The sequence below is a fragment of the Rhincodon typus genome, chromosome 9 (genome assembly GCF_021869965.1).
Source record: "Rhincodon typus isolate 14 chromosome 9, sRhiTyp1.1, whole genome shotgun sequence".
NCBI lineage: Eukaryota > Metazoa > Chordata > Chondrichthyes > Orectolobiformes > Rhincodontidae > Rhincodon > Rhincodon typus.
The window spans coordinates 4,415,935-4,437,166 of record NC_063340.1 but is presented as its reverse complement, the minus strand read 5'-3'; the positions used below and the strand labels follow the sequence as shown (position 1 = coordinate 4,437,166).

The following is a 21,232-nucleotide window of genomic DNA, read 5'->3' as shown; positions in this document are numbered from 1 at the left end:
CAGCAGGTCTGGCAGCATCTGGGGAGAGAAATCAGAGTTAATGTTTCCGATCCAGTTCTGAGGGAGGATATAGCTTTAATGTAACATTTTTTCTTCATTTCTCCAGTTTGTAACTGAGGATTGTACCGAGGTATCTCTGTACCTAAGATAGCGTTGTAACTGGTGGTATATGAACTTTTCACTGCACTCATTTGAGTACATGTGACAATAAAGCTCATTCAATTCAATTCACTGGACCTGAAACATTAACTCTGATTTCTCTCCACAGATGCTGCCAGACCTGCTAAGCTTTTTCAGCAATTTCTGTTTCAGTTTGTGTAAAATATTGATCCACGTTTCAGCAGTACGGAGAACTTTGTAACTTGTGTTGGGAGCAGCAGTTTCTGTTTCTCTTGCTGCTCTGTCTTTGCCCAAGATTAATGGTTACTTTCTATTTGCACCTTGAATTATTTCTTCAGAACAGCCTTAAGACTGCTGCAAGTACAATCAAATCATGGCCTGCTTCAGAATATCACTGAGGGGGAAGCCCTGGTGTGTGTCTGTGTGATGGTCAGTGATAGGGTCTATTCGTCAGGAGTTTCACCAGACTCTGTATCTATTGCTACTGATTGAAAACGATTTAACGTGATCATTGCTTGACTTTCTGACATATTTCTCTGCTGCTCACATTCTGCAGAATCTAGCAGAAATCCAGGACTACCTGAATGTTCTGAGGGATGTGCGCCAGTCTATAAACTGTGAAGCTACAAAGGGGACAAACTGGGAGGTAACCTAAACTAATTCAACACAGAAAGTTGTTGATCTACAGGTTGTGGTCTTAGTTTGGGTACACTCGGGTACAGCACAAGTGAGGTTTAATTAAGGTTCTGTATATATATATATATAAATACTAAACCAGAACTTGGACATCATGCATATAAGACTCAGTGCTCAGCAGTGGTTGAACCACTGGATTGACACCACTTTATTAATGTCAGTGCTTCATAGAATCATAGATTCCCTACAGTGTAGAAAGAGGCCATTCAGCCCATTGAATCTGCACTGACAACAGAAGAGCATCCCACCCAGATACACCTCCCTACCCCATCCCTGTAACCCGCCATTTCCTTTGGCTCATCCACCTAACCTGCATATCTTTGGACTGTGAGATGAGACCGCTCCTCTCTGATGGTCCTACTAACCCACTCAGGCTCCTGATGTTTATAATGTGAAGTATGTCAGTCAACGATGACACATAAATTCATCGAGTCCCCCCTTGTTGCCAGGCCGTTTTCCCCTTTCTATCTTGTAGCTTTGTCTCATCGTCAGCCAGTGGTTGCAAGGTTCATTAAAATTCAACCTTTGACTAGAACTAACAGCTTACTGTCTGAGGCTTCCTGGAAGATGAACAGTGTCGGTTCTTATCCTGTCATGACCATAGCTAGTTCTCACAGGTATTGAAGGCCAGCAAATATTTTCTTATGGGGGAGGTGATGGTCTGGTGGTGTTATTGCTGGTCTGTTTAATCCAAAGACCCAGGAAATGATCTGGGGACCCAGGTTCAAATCCTGCCATTGCAGATGGTGGAATTTGAATCCAATAAAAATCTTGAATTAAGAGTCTAATGGTGACCATGAAACCACTGTCGATTTTGGGGAAAACCCATCAGCTTCACTTAAGCCATTTAGGGATGGAAGTCTGCCATCCTTACCATGTCTGAATCCAGACCCACAGCAACGTGGTTGACTCTTGACTGCCCCTGAGATGGGTGACAAATGCTGGGGTGACACCCTCATCTGTGAATGAATAAAAATAAACAAAATGCATATTTTTAATCCTGCCTCAGCTGTGTAGGTGTCACAAGGCAGGCCATTGTGTACTTCTGCAGTCAATGTTGCCTTCCTCTCTTCAACCATTCCCTTATCCATTCCCTGCATGTGCGATTCTTTGGGGTTGACTATGATTCAACATGTAAGCACAAAACACAAACAAAACTTAGCCCAAGGCTAAAGACTATCAAGAAGAAGGAAAGGTGTTTGACATATGGGAAATGGGTTAATCTTACAAAGTCAGGGAGATAACATTCTTCGTTTTGGAATTTATCAGTTCTAAAATTTTTAAATTGGAAGTCATCCACGGTTTGAGAAAGTTGTAGTCTCTTGGCTGTTCTTGCCCATCTTACAGGGAGAAGAGAATGAGCTGGCAGTGGAGGAGGGATCTGCACTGACATCTCAGTTGCACAACGGCAAGAGTGACCCCAGTCCATTACAGAGCCAGGAACAGAGTGAGGTCAGTTGGCGTATAAAAACATGCTCCAGGAAACCTAGGCAATGAATGAACCATTTGAGGGGAGCCCTGCAGAATTCCAAATAGCTTCCTTCTGAGCTGGTTGTGTGTGTCTGTGCTCCAGCAGTTCTTAATGCATCTCCACCATCTCAATCTTTTCACTGTTGGAGGCTGTGTTGCAGTTATATAGGTCTCGAGCTGTGGAATTCAAATGAAGCGTTTGACGAAGCAAGTTTTACACAGAATTATTCCTTTCTCCTGGCCTCTCAGCATTTCTTTCTATCCCTTTTACTCTTGTGGATTTGTCCTTTCGAAGGAATCTGAATCATTTACCTCGATCACGTTCCGTGTTAGTGAGCACTCTCTCCCATTCTAACCACTCTCTGAGCCCTCCTTTTATCACTGTTGGATTTAACAGCAATGATCCTGTACTTATGACCACTAGTTTGGGATCTCTTCCATGCAGAAGCATTCTCTCAGTATCTACTCTGTCCAATCCGTTCAGAATTTTACCAAACTCCATTGGACCTCCTCAAAATCTGCAATCATTGAAATAAACATACTCCAACCTCTGCAATCTTTCCTGTTAGCTGTGCCATCTGTGAGACATTCTTTATATTTCTTTCTGGTGTTTTGATTTATTTTTAAGTTTGGGAATTGGAGTGCAACATCTCACTGAGAGTAAGTTTTGAGTTTGCACTTGCATGGTTTTAAACCATTTTTGAATGTTACAATCTAGTAAATCCCAGTGGATTTGCTCGTGCAAATGGGCAAAGAGAGAGATGAAAGATAAAATGTCACACTTGGCAAATGCCAAGGATTAGACAATGGTTTGAATGGCAGTGAATTAGTGCAGGCTGACTCTGAAAGAGAGCTGGGGTATGTTGCTAGGTGATACAGTGAGGCAATTCACTGCCGGGATGGCCAAAACAGTGAAATACAAGTACACCTAGATTATCCTATGTTAAAGGTTCAAGCAGCAGTAAATCTGAGATTGTAACAATGTTGGAAAACTGGAATCTGAAGGATACTGGGCACTGGGACTTTAGATTTATAGATTGATTTATAACGTTGAAGGTTTGGCTTCAATTTCCATAGAAGTGGAAAGTTTAAGGAGCACTGTCATTTTTATTCACCTGCAAACAGGAGCAGGAATAGGCCATTCGGCCCCTCAAGCCTGTTCAGTAAGCTCATTCCCAAAACCGCACATTCCCAATTACCCCCTGTAACATGGAGAGGAGCAGGATACCTGCTGCCCAAGACTTTTAATCCAGTGAATTGTGTTGGTGACTTTCTGTGTGAGCCCAGTCAGGTACAGCCCATTGCAGGACTTTTCTGGGAGCAACTGTGGCATTGTCTTGGGGCATGTTTACTCTTCCAACTCCCAGGTGCCACATTTGGATGAGTAAATGAATAGGAAGGGTTTAGAGGGATACAGGCCAAATGTTGGCAAATAGGACTGGGTTAATTGAGGATATTTGGTTGGCATGGACGAGTTGGACCGAAGGGTCTGTTTCCGTGCTGTATATGACTATGACTATGACCTGCCTGGCAGAATCACAGGAGGAGGTTGGCTCCGGACGCTGTGTAGAAGCGTGCCATTTCCCAACCTGTGGTATCCGATCTCTATTATACAACAGCGGTATCATGGTCCGAAAGGCTGTGAAGCAGATCCTGAGGTCATTACAAGGTGCTACAGAAATGTTGCTGGCATTGGAGCGGGTGCTGGATGGACATTGGGAGGACATTTCTGAACAGCCTGGTCTAACCACTGTGTGTCACCGGCAGTGAGTGGCTGGGGGTGGGGGTGGATGAAGAGAAATTTGCTGCTCCACCTCATTGATGCGTTCATCTAAAATGCTTTTGCCCACCTCTTAGCTCAGAGCCAGAGCTAATTCTGTTCACCTTGTCTTCCCACGTATCACCTTGCCCTTCTAAGTAGTAGAGGTCATGAGTCTGGAAGCGTTTTTCCGTGCGACTGGTACTAGACAAATGCAAGTTGCTGTTGTAGGATTTTGTGTGCGGTAGGTGGCATCACGCAACATTAGACCCACATGTAATGTGCCGTGATATCAAATCGGTTTGACCCTGGTGTCAATTCTCATTGTTGCAAATACTTTGAGAGTCTGTACTTGCCTGTTCTGTGTGTGTACATAACTCCTGACTCAGAACCTGCTAAAACCTATTAAAATGTTTATTGCTTTCAAACTGTTTCATAGAAGCGTTGCAGTTATTAAAAATGGCATTGGCGAACTATTTCAGCTTATCCCCTGTGGGTGGGATGTTAGCTCATAGATTGGTCTGTCGTTGCAATCTCTTGACAGGCAGGCAGCAGTATCATCCCACAATCTGGGCTCCAAACCAGTTCATTTTATTATGAGAGGGGCAGAAGCCTCTTTAATTCTGCCTTTGTTTTACGATGAAAGATTAAGTACAACTTCAGACAGATAGTGCCATCTGGAGTCTGTTTTATGGTCGCATAAAGGTCATCGCTATTCAGTTTTAACTCTTGTGCATCAACATCAGGCTCCCTGTGGGAGCAACTTGCGATGTGAACAGCTGAGATTGGTGCCACACTGACTGGTTTCTGGTGATGGATTAGGATATTTTAGGCAAAGAAACAATGGAGTGATTTTCCTTTGGATGGATTACCATGGGAAACAACCATTAAATGGTACAAAAACAAAGCTGGAAAAGCTCAGCAGGTCTGGCAGCATCTGTGAAGGAGAAAACAGAGTTAATGTTTCGGGTCCGGTGACCCTTCCTCAGGACAGTACTATTAAATAGTACAAATTCGAGAGAAACCAAGGAATAGCTTTCTCATGAGCTGGTCGGGTCCTAAAGTACATAGCTACTAGAACGGTGAGGGAAAACCACAAATACCTGGAATGGGAGTGCGTCCTTGGTTATCTTGGACCCTGTATCCATTGGAGTTCAGAAGGATGAGAGATAATCTTGACAAAATAATTAAGAAGATCCTGAGGGGATTGGATGGGATGGATGCTGAGAGAATGCGGGAGAGACTAGAACTAGGAGGCATCATTTGAAAACCGGCACCTTTCCAGTTCTGACTGAGATGAGGAGGGCTGTTCTATCCCAGGGTTCTGGATTTTGTAACTCTCTTCTTCAGAGGGAGTACAGGTCATCGCATATTTTTAAATTAGAGGTTGATAGAACAAGGGAGTTAAGAGTTTTGGGGATAAGAGAGACTGTAGAGTTTAGGCCCAATCAGATCAGCTATGATCTTATTGAATGGTGGAGCAGGCTGGAGGGGCCGAATGGCCTCCTCCTGCTCCTAATTTGTATGTTTACACAAACGTGATAATAAATACTTAACATTATTTCAATCTTATTGCATGAAAAGACAACAACAGTGGAGCAGCCGACCACAAGAAAGCATGAAAGTGACCCAGATCAGATGCAGTCACACAGAGAGCAAATTGAAGTCTTGGGGACAAAGATGGGAGAAGCTGAGAGGAATTTGGAAAAATGTTTCAATGAGTGTCAGCGTGTCATCAGATATCAGCAATTGCTGGACGACGAACTGGAGAGCTACAAGAGGTTTGTAGCAAATGAAGATTCCAGGTGCGTAACAGGACTTTTCACCTACCTATAATAAATCACCCAACAGTAGAAATCCATTATAAGGTGGATCTTGGGGTCCAAAAAGTGAAACTGTGTTATCACTTAAAAAGACAGCCTAGAATCATAGAAACCCTACAGCATGGAAGCAGACTATTCAGCCCATTGAGTCCACACCGACCCTCCAAAGAGCAAAAATCAGAAGTTGCTGGAAAAGCTCAGGAGGTCTCACAGCGGCGGTGAAGACAAAATCAGAGTTAACATTTTGGGTCTGGTGACCCTTCCTCAGGACTTCCTCCAAGGAACCTCCCATCCAATCCCTGCATTTCCCATGGCTAATCCACTTAGCCTGCATTACCCTGGACACTATGGGACAATTTAGCATGGCCAATCCACCTAACCTGCACATCAGGGAGCCCACACAGACATGGGGAGAATGTGCAAACCCCACACAAACAGTCACCTGAGGGTGGAATTGAACCTGGGTCCCTGATGCTTTGAGGTAGCAATGCTAACCACTGAGCCACCATACCACCCAGCTTGTCTTTTTTAACCAGCAAAATGTAGAATTAAATAAATATTTACCTCTTTTGGGGTCCCTGAGCTATAAGTGAATTTGCAGTATATTGAACAATGTTACAATAGACGTCCAGGTATCAGTCCTGCTTTACAGCATAAAGGTTCCATGCTTAGTTTTCATTTCACATGAATGTTTCAAGACTATTTCAGAAGAAGTGGAGACATTATTTTGCTGTGAAATGTAACTGTATCAATAGCAGGAGGATAGCTTCAAATGATCCCTTGGAAGGGGTGTGCATGATATTGTTAAATAGCTTGTCAGCTACAATAATATTTATATTTTATGCTGCCACTCAAGAAGTGATTGGTGAAAGAGACTCACTGTGAGTTAAGAAACAAAGTGACAGATTTCTGAGAAATTGTTAAACAGTTCATATGAAGCCTGTATAGCCTATAACACCTTGCAAAGTCAGTTAGGAAGATTTCTGGTATAAACTGAGACCTGAGCTCCTCTGACTCTTGGCAGGTGTGTGTGTGCTTTAAATTTTCAGGAGTCACATTCAGGTTAAACTCTATTTATCTTAGTTTGATTCCTTCCTCTTCACTGAACTGACCCAGAACTGTGAGAGTGAAATCTTTTGGTCATTAATTACAATGCTATCCTTGCCTTGTGATATTTAATTCTGCAGGGAATGCCCTCTCTGCCATGGCTTGACCTCCCAAACATACTTGGCCCATTCAGCAGGCTCTGACTCAGTTTTCACATGAAGCTAGGGGAACAACCGCAACAGTTGAGGATCCCCATCTGGCACTGTGTGATGCCCATTACCAGCCTGTCAATTCCATCCGCCTGTTCAGATCCATAGCAGCAATGACAAGTGGGGCTGTAGTGCAATGTATTTGTTAAGTGATAGTATTCATATTGAATGTTTATGGCCCCTTTGCTGCCAGTATTATGAGCAATCCCTTTTCTCTGTCTCTTGATTCAATGACGTACCTGCTTCAGGCTGCTTGCATTCCAAAGATTGGAATCTGTTCGGTTTGTGTCTTCAGTCATTGGATGTGTGTGTCGCTAGCTGGTTTATCACTTGTTGCCTGTCCCTAACTGCCCTTGAGAGGGTGGTGAAGAGCTGCCTTCTTGAACCACTGCAGTCTGTGTGGGGCTAGGTGCTGTTAAGGAAGGAGATTTTGGAATTTTTGATCCAATGACAGTGAATAAATGTTGATATATTTCCAAGTCAGGGGATGGTGAGTGGTTTGGAAGGGAATTTGCAGCGTGTGGTGCTCCCATATATCTGCTGCTCTTGTCCTTTAAGGTAGTAGAGAAACCTTGGTGAATTTCTGCAGCACATCTTGTAGATAGTCCACACCGCTGCTTACTGAGTGTAGGTGATGGAGGGAGTGAATGTTCAACGTGGTGGGTGTAGTGCCAATCAAGCGGACTGCTTGATCCTGGACAAAGTAAAGCTTCTTGAGTGTTGTTGGAGCTGCCCCCATCCAGGCAAGTGGGGAGTATTCCATCCCACTCCTGCCTTATGCCTTGTAGATGGTGGACAGGCTTTGGGAAGTCAGGAGGTGAGTTACTCACTGCAGAATTCCTAGCATCTGACCTGGTGTTATTGCTATAGTATTTGTTCGACTAGTCCATTTCAGTTTCTGGTCAACAGTAACCCCCAGGATGTTGGTATCAGGGATTCAGTGATTGTGATGCCATTGCTTATCAAGAAGAGATGATTAGATTTTCTCCCGTTGGAGTTGGCCATTGCCTGGCACCTGTGTGCCGTGGATGCTACTTGAAGGAGGTCTGATGCATTTTTGAGGCACCAATGCATGGACCTTCCACTGCACTGGCATGGTGCGAGCTACCAATTGGCACACCATCGATGCTTGATGGGATCTCTGCAGCAGGCCTTAACAGGGATAGAACACGGGGGGGGGGGGGGGGGGGGGGGGTTTCCCTTTCCCTACAACTGCAACAACTGAGCATATTTTAACAACAGCCGCATTGTTTACGGCCTGGAATATTGTGAGAAAGAACCCAAGGTGTTTGCAGGCAGGATGGTTGTGGGCATTGGGTATTGGCAGTGAGAGAGTAAAATGATCAGGAACTGTCACCAACTCAAGGGTTAGAAAATTGTGGAGGAATTTGATGGAATGCAATTTTCATAGACCTCTTCTGCTGCTTGTTAAAGAGACCTGTAAATAATTAATTATTATTCAGCCGTTAAACTGATCATTTTCACCTTTCAGATCACAATCTATTCCGACTGAAGTAACCACGATATCAACAAGCAGTTGGTATGACAACACAGATGTCCCACCCATGAGCAAAGGTCAGCTCTAAATTAAAATGGGATCAAAAATTAAAGTTTTTCATGACTCAGGGGATCCTGCAGTAATTTATTTCATCCCAATGGTGCCCGGAATCTGGAATTATTTTGTAATAGTTTTCGAAAGAGGAGGTAGCTGCTATTTGCGGCAGCTTTCAGTATTTTGTAAAGAATCCAAGCCTATCATGTTTGGGTGATATTTTTTAACAGGTTTGACTTTTGACAGATCCAGCAGGAGGAGAAACATCTTTTCATTTGTACACATGGCACAGATGCCCCTGACTGTAGTTTTAAAGAACAGTCAATCGACCTGATTCGTGGACTCTGCTTTCTCTCTACAGATGCTACCTGACCTGCTGAGTTTTCCCAGAAATTGCTGTTTTTGTTTCAGCATTTACTGCCCGTCCCTCGTTGCCCTTGAGAAGGTGGTAGCAAGCTACCTTCTTGAATCGCTACAGTCCATCTGCTGTAGGTAGACCCACAATGCTGTTTTAGGGTGGGAATTGTAGGCTTTTTGACCCAGTGACACTGAAAGAATGGCGACACGTTCCAAGTTAGAATGGTGTGTAATTTGGAGAGGAGCTTGCAGGGTCTGGTGGTTCCCATGTATTACCAGGCAGCAAAGTGTCAACTTTGAAAAATAGTTCCCCGAGACTTTCTGAGATACAAAAGCAATGAGTAGGTTTGTAACTTTACACAACTGCATTGAGATTTGTTGAGGGTGGGGGTGGGGATGAAGTGGATCAGATGAGGGATGGAGGTTTCAACCTCCATTATGAAAGCCCTGGGGACAGGGTACTTTTCACCCTTGGCTGTGCCCACTTTGACCTGGTTGGGATTTGTGAGTGGGGGTGGAGGGATAGGTGGAGGTGGGTCGAAGTGAAGACCCCACCCCAGAAACAGACATTGAAAATAATGCTAACCCGGCCTTGCCTTCTCTGTCCCCACCCTCCGGCAAGAAAGCACAGATGCCCGTCACTCTTTAATCAATTCTATGACAAATAGATTCTCAGAACTCCCTAAGTGCTCCAGTGCCCTGCTGCTGGGCACCAGGGTTGAGTATAAATAGATTTCGAGAAAGCATAAGATATTTTCCTCATTACCATGACATGAATAACTGTTGTTGAGGAATAGGAGAGGGTTTGTCATGAAAAGGTTTTCACTGATGACGTTTTAGAATAAAGATATGTGCCTAACCAATTCAGTAATGATGGTCCTACCATTGCTTTGGTTTTAAGTTTGCTTTGATTTAACTGAAAATTTGTTGAACTGCGCTCTCAGCTTATCAATCAGCAAAACAAAATGACATTCTATTTTTGTTAGACATCACAGTGGCTGCACTATACAGCACACCTCTTCAGGCCAGTGGAATGGCGCACTCTAGGAAAATGTCAAAGAGAAAGGATGTCACTCCATCAGATGCCAGGTGCCGTAGTGGAGCAGACCAGGAATGTGCAAAGAAACCTTCTGAAATGAGTGAAGACCGTAAAGTCAGTGCCGATGAGGAAGAAGACGAGGATGTTGAGTTTTATTCTGATGAGGGAGAAGAGGCCACAAGACCAGATGATGTACCAGATGGAGCGCAGATCAGTAGGCTTTATAACGCCCTGTGTAATATAGTCCGGGAGAGAATGGGAAAACAGAAAAAACCAGAGCCACCTGAAGCATCATTATATACCAAAGGGCACTATGTGTTAGTCACAGGTGAAGCAAGTTATATGGACCCTTTTTTCTGTACAACAGTTCCTACAAGGAGTCAAGTGACTGTTACTTTTGATATGGACTCTCTACCGCAGCCTGACCAACCCACCCCTTTAAAATACAATGGAGATGGTGATGGGGCAAAAGAATTTGACTCCACTAAAGAGAATGGCAAAGACCATGTGGGTGAAAAAGAAGATGAAAAGCCAGACGATAGAAAACCAGGTGCTAATGGAGAACTGAAAAGACCGACAACACCGGCATCAATTTCACCCTCAACTCCACCACCGCCAGATACTTCTCAAGCCTCAGATTATAAACCCACACCTTTCAATGGCCCATCTACACCACAGTCAGATGTAAATGCTCCTGATCACTTGGAATCGAGAGGTGTTCCTTCTAGACAGAAGCAGAAAGATGACAAAGATAGAGGAACCGTGATCACTCCAACACAGCCACTGTTACCTGACCATAAAGTCGCAGAGGAGCCAAAGTATCGGTACTACGAGAAGATAGAAATGACCGAAGCGGTTGAGACATTTAGAGACAATAAGCTGGAGGTTTACTCAGAGACCTCCACCATTGTAGAGACCACAGTGGAAAAGACAAACCAGGAACAGAAGACCAAGAGGTCCTGAGTTAAGACACACACATGTACAATATTTACAAATGTAATTTTGCATCTCAGAGTTAAGGCTTCACCACACTGTGTGCTGACAGTGAACTGCAAATTGTTTTCTTTCAGAAATTTAATTAATGCCAGGGTCAGACTGCGAATGAGCGTTTAATAGTTTGCGTGTGTTATTCACAAATAAGCCTCTTTGAAAGCTTAAGTATCAGCTTTATGAAGAAAGTATGGGTCACTCTGCTTAACTTCAGCTAAAAGCCTTGCTTCATGTCATCAATCTAGTTGAATTTCTGCAGCAATTAGAGCCGACAACAAGATTTTAGAAGAAAAGAATTGACAGAACTTTACTGGGCAATTGTTAGCAATAATTAAATAAGGAGTTTACTCCTATTGACACAATGCACAATGGATAAATAGAACATTTTAAGCAAGATCAATATGTTATTTAATTTATATACTTTGATTGAATTGTCTTCCAATTGATCATTAGATTTGCTTTGTAAAGAAACTGCAATAAAACCAACTGGTTTAGACAATCTGCCCAATGTTTTCAATTTTCATGTGTTGTAAAGCAGCTCAAATTGTCCATGGTAACATTTTCAGGTTTTTCTTATATAAAAGCGGATTAATTTGTGTCCTGAAACTACAGCTCACAAAAAATCTACTCCTGTAGCCACTTTCTCATCAAAGTTCTCATTATTCAGTAGCTGCAGCTATTAATGTTAATTAAAAAACCAAGTGTTTGTCATGCATAATTTATAATGGAATGTAGGGACAATTTGAATTAAGTGACTTCAAAGTAAGAAGAATATTTGTAATATTTAATATATTTTGGGGATGATTAGTGCAATCCTAAAATTGTAATGTTTTTCAATTACCTTTGAATGATTTTTGCTTTATTCACTCTCAGGGTATCACCGGGAAGGAAGCATTTATTGTGCATCTTGGTTCAGTCAGTGTGGAGTGACTTATGTAGCACAGTATGGAGTCATGTCTGAACTAGAGCAGCAAGTTGAAAACGTGAGGAATCAGTCGTGTTGTGATAACAAGCTAGCAGCGAGCACAGGGGCTGGGTTCAAATCCTGCCTGCGCCAAGAGTGTGGAATGATGTTTCTGGACAAGTTGATTAGAAAATGTCCAAAATTGGGATAATGGGGTTGCCATTATCTTGCTTTTTTAGAAAAAAGTATCTTTAACACAGAAGGTGGTGGGTTAGCCATTTTCTCAATGTGACATGCCCCCCCCCCTCCATGTTCCAAATGCGCACCTTGATGGGGCACATAGTATCCAATCCAATACCCCAGGGGTGGCCTCACCAGTGCTTTGTGCCTGACAGGAAAGAGAGCACCATATTTAGGATGGAGATCCCTTTCCCCATTGGGTTGAGAAAGAAGACAATGCCCATAAGACCATGAGATATAGGAACAAGATTAAGCCAATTGGGCCAAAACGTCTACTCCACCATTTGATCATGGCTGATATGTCTCCCAACCCCAAACTGCCACTTTCTTCCTGTAATCCTTGATTCCTTGACTAATCAAGAACCTATTGATCTCTGTCCCTATCTATATCTATCTCTATCCCTATTCCCCCTACTTTTTTCCTCCTTTGAAATCTTCACCTTCCCCCTTCCTTTCCCCGTGCCTAAGGTGCCAAACCAATCTCCCCCATCCCCCGACTTACCTCAGTCTGAGATCCATTGGGAGTCCTCTGGAGGTCTGGCTGCTGCCTGGGCAGTGCACACGCCCTTCCTGAAGACGACACCTTCTCCCAGTGAGGGACAGAAGTCTTGGGGTCTCAGTCTGCATCAATGTATCCTGCCCCCAGCACATAGTGGCTCTGGGACAGACTTGTTGTTGGATTGCTGGTTCACCACAAACCTTTTCTCCAGAGAGTGTGGAATGATTAGGAATGGAAATGGAAAGGGATACACTTGTTGCAGAAGAAGTGCAGCGAAGCTTCAGTAAACTGGTCCGTACCAGTTGAGGAAACTGCAGAGAGTTAATTGGGAGATGCATTGAGACGCAGTTGAAAATGCGTTCCCTGAAGTTTAGAACAATGAGAGTCGATCTATTTGGAAGATATGGCAATCACAAGGGGCTTCAGAGGATGGATGCTGAGAGGTTGCCGGTTCTTGGCTAGACAGTTTAAAGCTAGGAATCGGAATCTCAGGTCGTCCATTTTGGACTGAGATGGGGAGAACTCACCATTCAGGAGGCATAGAATCTTGGGAATTCTCTATCTCAGAGGGTTGTGGAGGCTCAGTCATTGAGTATGTATGCGACAGAAGTCAATAGATTTATAATATGAGAGGAAATATGCAAATATAGCAATAATATGGGTAATCACAGAGTTGAACCAATAGGTCAGCCATGATCCTAATGAATGTTGGAACAGGCTTAAGGGGCCAAAAGGCCTACATCTGATCCTGTTAATCTCTTCTTATGCTATTGGTCTTCTTTACAGTACTGAAACTTCCAGCTCAGAAATGACCAGAGTTAGTACATCAAATTTCACAAGACTGCAGATAATACTCCAGACTTGGGCCTAGTAGTCCAGGGTCTACAATACTACCTGAAATTAAGTGGATGTTATGTGTTGTCCTCCAACAGTGATTATATTTCAGAGGTACTTCATTGATTGTAAAAATAGGGGTCTTGGGACAAACTGAGATGACCACATATTTGTGCCATTACTCAAACTACCTATTTTCACTCCTGCTACATCAACTGCCTCAAACAAATCTGCTGAAATTCTTATCCATGTCTTTGTAACTTCAGACTCGACCATTTCCACACGTTCCTGTCTGGCGCCCCACTCTCTACCTGCCCTCAGATTGAGATAATCCCAAATCCTGGGCCCGCATCCATTCATTCCAAATCCTGTTCATTCATCATCCACGTACTCAGTGACCTACGATACCTCCCAGTTAAGTAATATGTGGGTTTTGAAAGTCTTAATTTTCAAATCCCTCCAAGGCCTCAACTCTCCTTATCCCCTATAACCTCCAGCTGCACAATCCTCATAGATCTTGAATTGCACTTATCCTGAACAATACCAACTTCGATCGCTCCAGTATTGGCAACTGTGCCTTCTGCTGCTTAGACACCAAGCTCTGGAATTCCCTCTCTAAACATCTACCCTCCTGCCCCTCTCTAACCTCTATCAAGAGGCTGTTTAAAACTTCTGTCCTTGAGTGAGATTTTGCCCTCTGCCGTAATATTAAATTGTGTGGCTTGGTGTGTTTGATAATATTCCTGTGAAACATTTTGGGATATTTTGTTACATTAAAGGTGTTTATATATATATATGTTTTTATGGCGTTGTTGAAATCATACAAGTTGCTTTACGTATACAAGGCTTTTTCATCATTTTGGTAATTCCCTTTGAAATTTGGTATTCTTGTGATTCTGGCAGTTTGAGGTTAGCCCTGGGACCATCCACGATTACAATTTTCACAATCGTATTCGGAGGAATAAGGAAGGTTAAACCTTAAAGGTTAAACCTCACGATGTAAAGGAAATTTTTTTTTTTTCAGTTTGCTTTGGGGACAGGAATGGGCAATGCAATATTTCCGAACCCTATTGTGAAAGTGGTATTTAATCCTCACCATTTATGACTGACATTATATTTAAATAGTGAGGAAGTTGGCAAACATGCAGACAAAATTAAACTGCCTTCATTGCTCAGTACTTTGAGTATGGAGTTGGGACGTCATGTTGAGGTTGTGCAGGATATTGGTGAGGCCTCTTCTGGAGTACTGTGTTCAGTTCTGGTCGCCCTGTTATGGGAAGGGTATGATTAAACTGAAGACAGTTCAGAAAAGATTTACAGGATGTTGCTGGGAATGGAGGGTTTGAGTTATAAAAATAGACTGAACAGGCAGGGAACGTTTCCACTGGAACATAGGAGGTTGAGGGGTGACCTTATAGAGGTTTATACAATCATGAGGGTAAGGTGAATAGCAAAGGTCTTTTCCTTAGGATAGGGGTGTTCAAAAATAGGGAGGCATATTTTTAAGATGAAAGGAGAAAAATTTAAAAAGGACATGAGGGGCAACATTTTTATCTAGAGAGTGGTTCATGGGTGGAATCAACTGTCTGAGGAAGTGGTGGGTGCAGGTGCAGTTATAATGTTTAATAGACATTTGGGTAAGTCCTATAGGAAAGGTCTGGAGAGATTATGGACCAAATGCAGGTAAGTGGGACTAGTTTAGTTTGGGAACTGGGTCGTCAAGGACTAGTTGAACCGAAGGGTCTGTTTCCATGCTGTATGACTCTATGACTCAATGAGCCTCACTGCATTTTGCTGCTCTTCTACATTCTTAGCATATTGCCCTGGCATATAATTTGAGCTTTCTCTTATAGTTAATAATATGAGCCAATGGCGTCTGGAGTTGAAATATATGATTGGAAATATTTTTCTTTGCAAAGCAGTTATAGTTAGTCACCTCATACTACAGGTCTTGAGTTTTACTGTCAAAAGACACAAGTTGTTGAAACTTTTCCTGTTGCACTGATCAGGACAGAATCACAAGAATGCCACATTTCAAAGGAAACAACAATATATGCTGCATGAAAATAGACTGCTGATTGTTTGGCAATAACTTTTACAGACCTGGGTAAAATTGCTGAATGGATGTCGACTTACACCCAAACAATCTCTAACCTGTTCTCATGCACTATAAATCATTGCTCCCCTTGAAATTAGGCATTCTTGCATTGATCCTGATGTGTACAAAAAGAAAAAGCTGTCTGTTTTCTCATTTCTTCTTCCCTCAACAGGTTGATCATTTTGTTGCATATAAAGTGGAGAGGACATCTACCCTATTATCAAGTTACAGCTTTCTGAACTTGAGAAGGTAATTATCTCAGGATGTGATGGCTGATTTATTTCTTCTTCCGTGGGTAATGTGTGTCACCAGCAAACTCACATTTATTGACCATCCTTAATTGCCCTTGAACTGATGCCTCCACTAAGGGGCATTAGAGAACCAATTTTTTTTCACAGCTGTTGATAGTTTCACTGTTGCCATTTATTGAGACTTGCTTTCAATTCCAGATACATCCAGCTGCCGCTGTAGAATTTGAATCTGTGCTCCCATAGCATCAACAGGAGGTTCTAGACTATTAGTTAAGACCACTATGCCACCAGAGATAGGTCTCCAAGCAGAGTCATACAGACATAGAGTCATTAAGCACAGAAACAGACTCTTCATCCTGACCAGTCCATGCCAAACATAATCCCAAACTAAACTAGTCCCACCTGCCTGCTCCTGGCCCATATCCCTCCAAACCCTTCCTATTCGTGTACTTCCAAATATCTTTTAAATGTAATTGTACCCATATCCACCACTTGCTCAGAAAGTACATTCCGCACATGAACCACCCTCTGTGTAAAAATTTGCCCCGCAAATCTCTCTCCTCTCACCTTAAAAATATGCCCTCTAATCTTGAAATTCCCCCATCCTAGGAAAAAGACACCTACCATTAAGCTGATTCCTATTTTTTGTTTCCACATGGAGAATTTTAACCCCCCATAATTGAACGTGTTTAGGCTCTGGTAGGGGTTTAAATCATGAAAAATTCAAATTTTGACCCCAACTCATGTCCAACTTGTTCACTGCCCATTTATTAAAAATCGGAAGTGGGGATCCAAACTGCTCTTGTCATGGGTTGCCATTTGAATCTCGTCAGAAGTCACACGACACCAGGTTATAGTCCAACCGGTTTGTTTCACCTGACGAAGGAGCAGCGCTCTGGAAACTTGTGTTTTCAAACAAACCCGTTGGACTATAACCTGGCCTTGTGTGAGTTCTGACCTTGCCCACCTGAAATAACTGCACGGAGGCTGGTATGCCATCACATTTATTTACTTGTGCAATCGGTCTTTACTTGTGCACAGTACACTGGCTGTCATCAACCAGCTCGGAGTCAGTCATCAGAACTAAGGAGATTCTAAATCTCCTGGTTTTATATATATATATTTTCTTTTTCCCCGGCACCCATGTGTGTGTGTAAGTGCAACACACAGTGAAAACTGCAGATGTGTAAATAACTTTATTGATATACCACCACCAGGAGAAACACCCATGTGACTAAAAGAACCAGTATCATGCAGAGCCCCTTTGGGTTAAAAGCTTATGTGAAAGAAAACGTGAGGGGGAGGGTAGGGATCAAATCAAAATAGAGCTTGAGGGAGAAATAAAGCATTCCACACCCCACGGTGCCCTCCTCTCCCGAAAGGCATTGAGAGAGCCGGTGCACGCCACGTGCTCCTTCTCCAGGGAGACACGGGCGCGGCTGTAGCCACAGAAGAGGGGCAAGCAGTTAGCCATAATGACTCCCACCACGGCCCGCTGCTGGGACCTGTTAATGCCCAGCTTGGCCAGGCCCAGGAGCAGACCCACAGGGAGATCCTCTGACCTACCCATCCCCCTCCGTGCCAGGTGTCCAAAGATCAGGAGCGCGGGGCTGAAGTGCAACCAAAAACACAAAAGGAGACCTCTGAGGTAACTGAAAAGGGAGCGCAAGCGCCCACACCCCATATATACATGGCCCACAGACTCCACAGCGCCGCAAAACAGACAGTTGGGCTGGGAGTCCTTGTACCACCACAATCTGTGGTTACATGGGGCTGCTACATGCAACATCCTCCCCCCCACCAGATCCCGGAGGGAAAAAGGGAGGACTCCCGAATAGAGAGCCCTCCACTGGGGACCCCCACCACCATGTCGTCTCCTGGTTATATTGGTCAGCCAGGGCTTTCCTGATTGGTCCAGGGTAACAACCCCAATCGAGAACCTTGTAGTGAATGAGGTCCACCTGGTCCCAATCACTACACCACCTCCAGTCCAACACCGGCACCTCCACACTTTGTATATTATAATGAGGCAAGACTTCTTGTTTGCACTTCATTCAAATGTTGACAGTGTCATGGACCAGCCAACTAAACCTGAGATGAGAGGCCAGGGTTCAGAAGGTTACAATTGCCTTTTGCAATTAACCACTAGTTCTAATGGGTTTGCCTGGACACCCTCCCATGAACAGACATTTCAGTTCCCTGCCCCCTTACACACCCACCATGATTTCTCACCTCCCTGTCCCCGCCAACTCTTCCCTGACCCCGCATTGCTGTGGCCTCCAATCCTCCTCCCAGTTGGACTCTGAAACTGCTCCCCACCCCGCCAAACCCCACCCCCCCACCCAACATTGCCAGGATTAAGAGAAGTTCATTTGTCCTGGGCAGTATCTCTTGCAAGTGGAAGAATTTGTGGTGTTTCTACAGTTCTGTAAGAGTCTTTAATTTCTGAATAAATCAAATCATATCTTTGAGACCAAAATGTGAAGAGTAAACTGAATCACTGCCATGAACTCATATGGTCAGAGAGAGTCAATAATTAGTAACTGGTTGTACATCGATATTCAAGAATGTGTTTATCCCACAAACACACAAGCTGAATATCCTATGACCTTCACCAATTAGCTGCTGACATTCCTTAGTAGTATGGCAGCAAATTGAATTGTACCGTCTTGATATTGTTTAGATGATGCATGTCATGGAACATGATGGAACAAATATTATTTCTCTTTCATGGGGTGCGGGCTTTGCTGATAAGGCCAGCATTTCTAACCAGCTGTAATTGCCCTTCAGTTGAGTGACTGGGCCATGTTTGAGGACGGTAGATGGTGATGTTATGGTAATGTCACTAGACTAGGAATCCAGAATTCCAGGTTAATATTCTGAGGATATGGCCTTGAATCCTACCCAGCCTTTTGGCAAAATGTTTTAGCCAGCAAACATTTCTCTTTCTATCTACCTGGATCAGGTGAAGCAAGTTCTGCCACTTTTCTTAAAATTCAGCAAATGTTGCCCCGATAGTCCTAAGTGTCATCTGATTAATGTCAGATTGAAAAGTTCAATCAGAAGATCAAAGGACAGATTAGTGGGAAGTGAATTTCTTTGGTAGGGGGAGCCCAGACCAAAGAAGCAGAAGTTAAAAATTTTAAGTGAGACCATTTGTGAGCAATGTCAGTTAGCACTGAAAAGGGAGTGGAGATATGAAGCTCTGTCCCTCTCGAAAAAATGTTGAGGTTGTGGGAGTGTGGTTTGTCAGAAATTTAAAATCTGAGACTGCTGGATTGTTGTTAGGCAAGAAAAGTAAGGGTTACAAAACTAGAGTGGTTATATGGAGTTAAGAGACAATTTAGCCAAGAACTAATTGATTGCTGGAAGAAAATCAAGGGGTTGAATGGCTCCTCCTGTTGCTAATGCTGCAGAGGGCTGTGGAGGTCAAGCCATTGAGTGTATTTAAGACAGAAATAGACAGGTTCTTGATGAGTAAGAGGATCAAGAGCTATGGGGAGAAGGCAGGGGAATGGAGTCGTGAAACATATCAGCCATGATTGAGTGGTGGAGCATACTTGATAGGCTGAATGGCCTGATTCTGCTCCTATACCTTGTAATCTATTTTAAGAGGAGCAGAACCATTTACTTTCCTCATTTCATTCTATCCTCATCAGTTTCCAGAGGCTGAGTTGATTCAATTCCGAAACACATTATCGTGAACTTGGCTTTTTTTTTCCCACCCAACAGAGCGCACTGTTTAAACATTGTTAATCTTAGCACAAAGCAGCTTGCCAGAGGTAATGCAGTGAGCACGGTACAGTGCATATTCCATGTGAAATACTGCAGACAGAGAGCGTATAAGTGTTCAGAATCACTGCATTAATACTTGCTACGAATGTTCTGGGATATAAACAATTGGCAAACTAAACCTTCCTTTTCAAGGTTTCAGCTTTGGGTTTAGATTTTTTTAAAATATTGTACAATGCAATAAAATGGAAGTGTTCACAGTTACAAAATGGGCAGTAATTGTTCACAAAACAATATTCTACTAATGCACGGTCTGTTTTATTTTGTAATATCCCAATGTAGAGAAATAAACCATTCTGCCTATTGATTACCAGAAGAGATGGGCGTGTATGATTCAATGATGCCCACCTTCAGTGACACAGTGTAAAGTCTACCCAGCTAATAAAAGCCTGCTTTCAGCTTGGTTAAGCTCATTTAGAGGAAATATACTGAAACCTATAGCCTGCAAAGTTGGAAATGTGCGTTTTTTATATAAACATTTATCACAAAAATATAAAGAGAATCCATCACTGCTTTGCTTGCAAGATTTCACTTTTAAGTTTCACACACCAGCGATCCTTACAGTCACCAACTGTACATAAAATTTGTGGAATTAACAGTTATTGGTGTAAAAAAATTGTCATTTAAATTTAATTATTAACTGACAACGTATGACAGATGAATTTAAGATCACGGCAAGGTGTGATAATTTTGCAACAGGAAACATTCATTTCAGGGAGTGTTAAGTCACAAAGCAGCTACAATGTGGGATTTGGGGATGAAAGACTGACATGCAGCATTTACTAAACTAGTTTCTCGTTAGCAGGTTTTTCAGGCTTCTTTCCACTGCTTCGTCCAGTTCTTCCTCCAGCTCTTCCTTCTTTGACATGGCCAATTTGGACTGGTAATCACTCACTCTTTGGTCTATGTAAGGAGCACTCTGCGTCCCATGGAGCATCAAGGTCCATTCCTTGAGCACCCCCTTCTGCTCGGTGCCGCCAACGAAGCCAACCTCCAGGATCCAAGTGCCCCTGGGGTCCTCGCCCCAGGTGTGTGTTGTCATGAAAGGCCATTTGTCAAAGCCCACCTTGGAGTCATCATCCCGAGGCCTGCGGCTGAGCAGAATGGACTTTGTGCCCATTGGGGAGGTCATGTTGGCGTTAAGGTCACCTCGTCTGGTGGCATTCATTGTCAGCACAGCCTGGACATGCTCAAGGTAGCGGACAAAGTTATCCTTGCCCTCACATGCGTCAGTCGATATTTTTAGGACCATCTTGTCTTCCGAAGAGATCGTTCTGTGACAAGGAGAAGCAACAGGACGTCAGTAAACAGGAACATAACTCTGGCTGGGATCATAAGCAGAAGGACTCGCCTTCGATCGGTCAGTTACGGCTGAGACTACGGCTAACTTACAAAAATCAACCTGTCGTCTGAGGGCTCTGTCATTGTAAAACAACTTCTATGAAACACTCAGAGATAGTAAGAACTGCCGATGCTGGAGTCAGAGATAACACAGTGTGGAGCTGGAGGAACGCAGCAGCCCAGGCAGCATCAGAGGAGCAGGAAAGTTGAC

At 43.3% G+C, this 21,232-nt stretch overlaps 2 protein-coding genes across 3 annotated transcripts in view; one reads left to right on the top strand and one right to left on the bottom strand.

Annotated features, from left to right (window-relative positions):
- LOC109924073 (filensin) overlaps positions 1-11,439 on the top strand; it is a 20,031-nt gene extending 8,592 nt beyond the window's left edge. The window contains exons 4-8 of one of the 2 annotated variants that reach the window (XM_020524091.2): positions 677-766; positions 2,164-2,268; positions 5,630-5,850; positions 8,617-8,699; positions 10,020-11,439. In XM_020524091.2, the coding sequence (XP_020379680.2) occupies positions 677-766; positions 2,164-2,268; positions 5,630-5,850; positions 8,617-8,699; positions 10,020-11,035 (1,515 nt within the window). In that variant the 3' untranslated portion in view covers positions 11,036-11,439. The remainder of the gene's footprint in view (positions 1-676; positions 767-2,163; positions 2,269-5,629; positions 5,851-8,616; positions 8,700-10,019) is intronic. The other variant, XM_048601160.1, reaches the window with a different exon arrangement.
- An 8,754-nt stretch (positions 11,440-20,193) lies between these two features.
- Positions 20,194-21,232, bottom strand: part of pcsk2 (proprotein convertase subtilisin/kexin type 2) — an 84,176-nt gene continuing 83,137 nt past the window's right edge. The window contains exon 12 of the mRNA XM_020516710.2: positions 20,194-20,954. Within this exon, the coding sequence (XP_020372299.1) occupies positions 20,468-20,954 (487 nt within the window). The 3' untranslated portion in view covers positions 20,194-20,467. The remainder of the gene's footprint in view (positions 20,955-21,232) is intronic.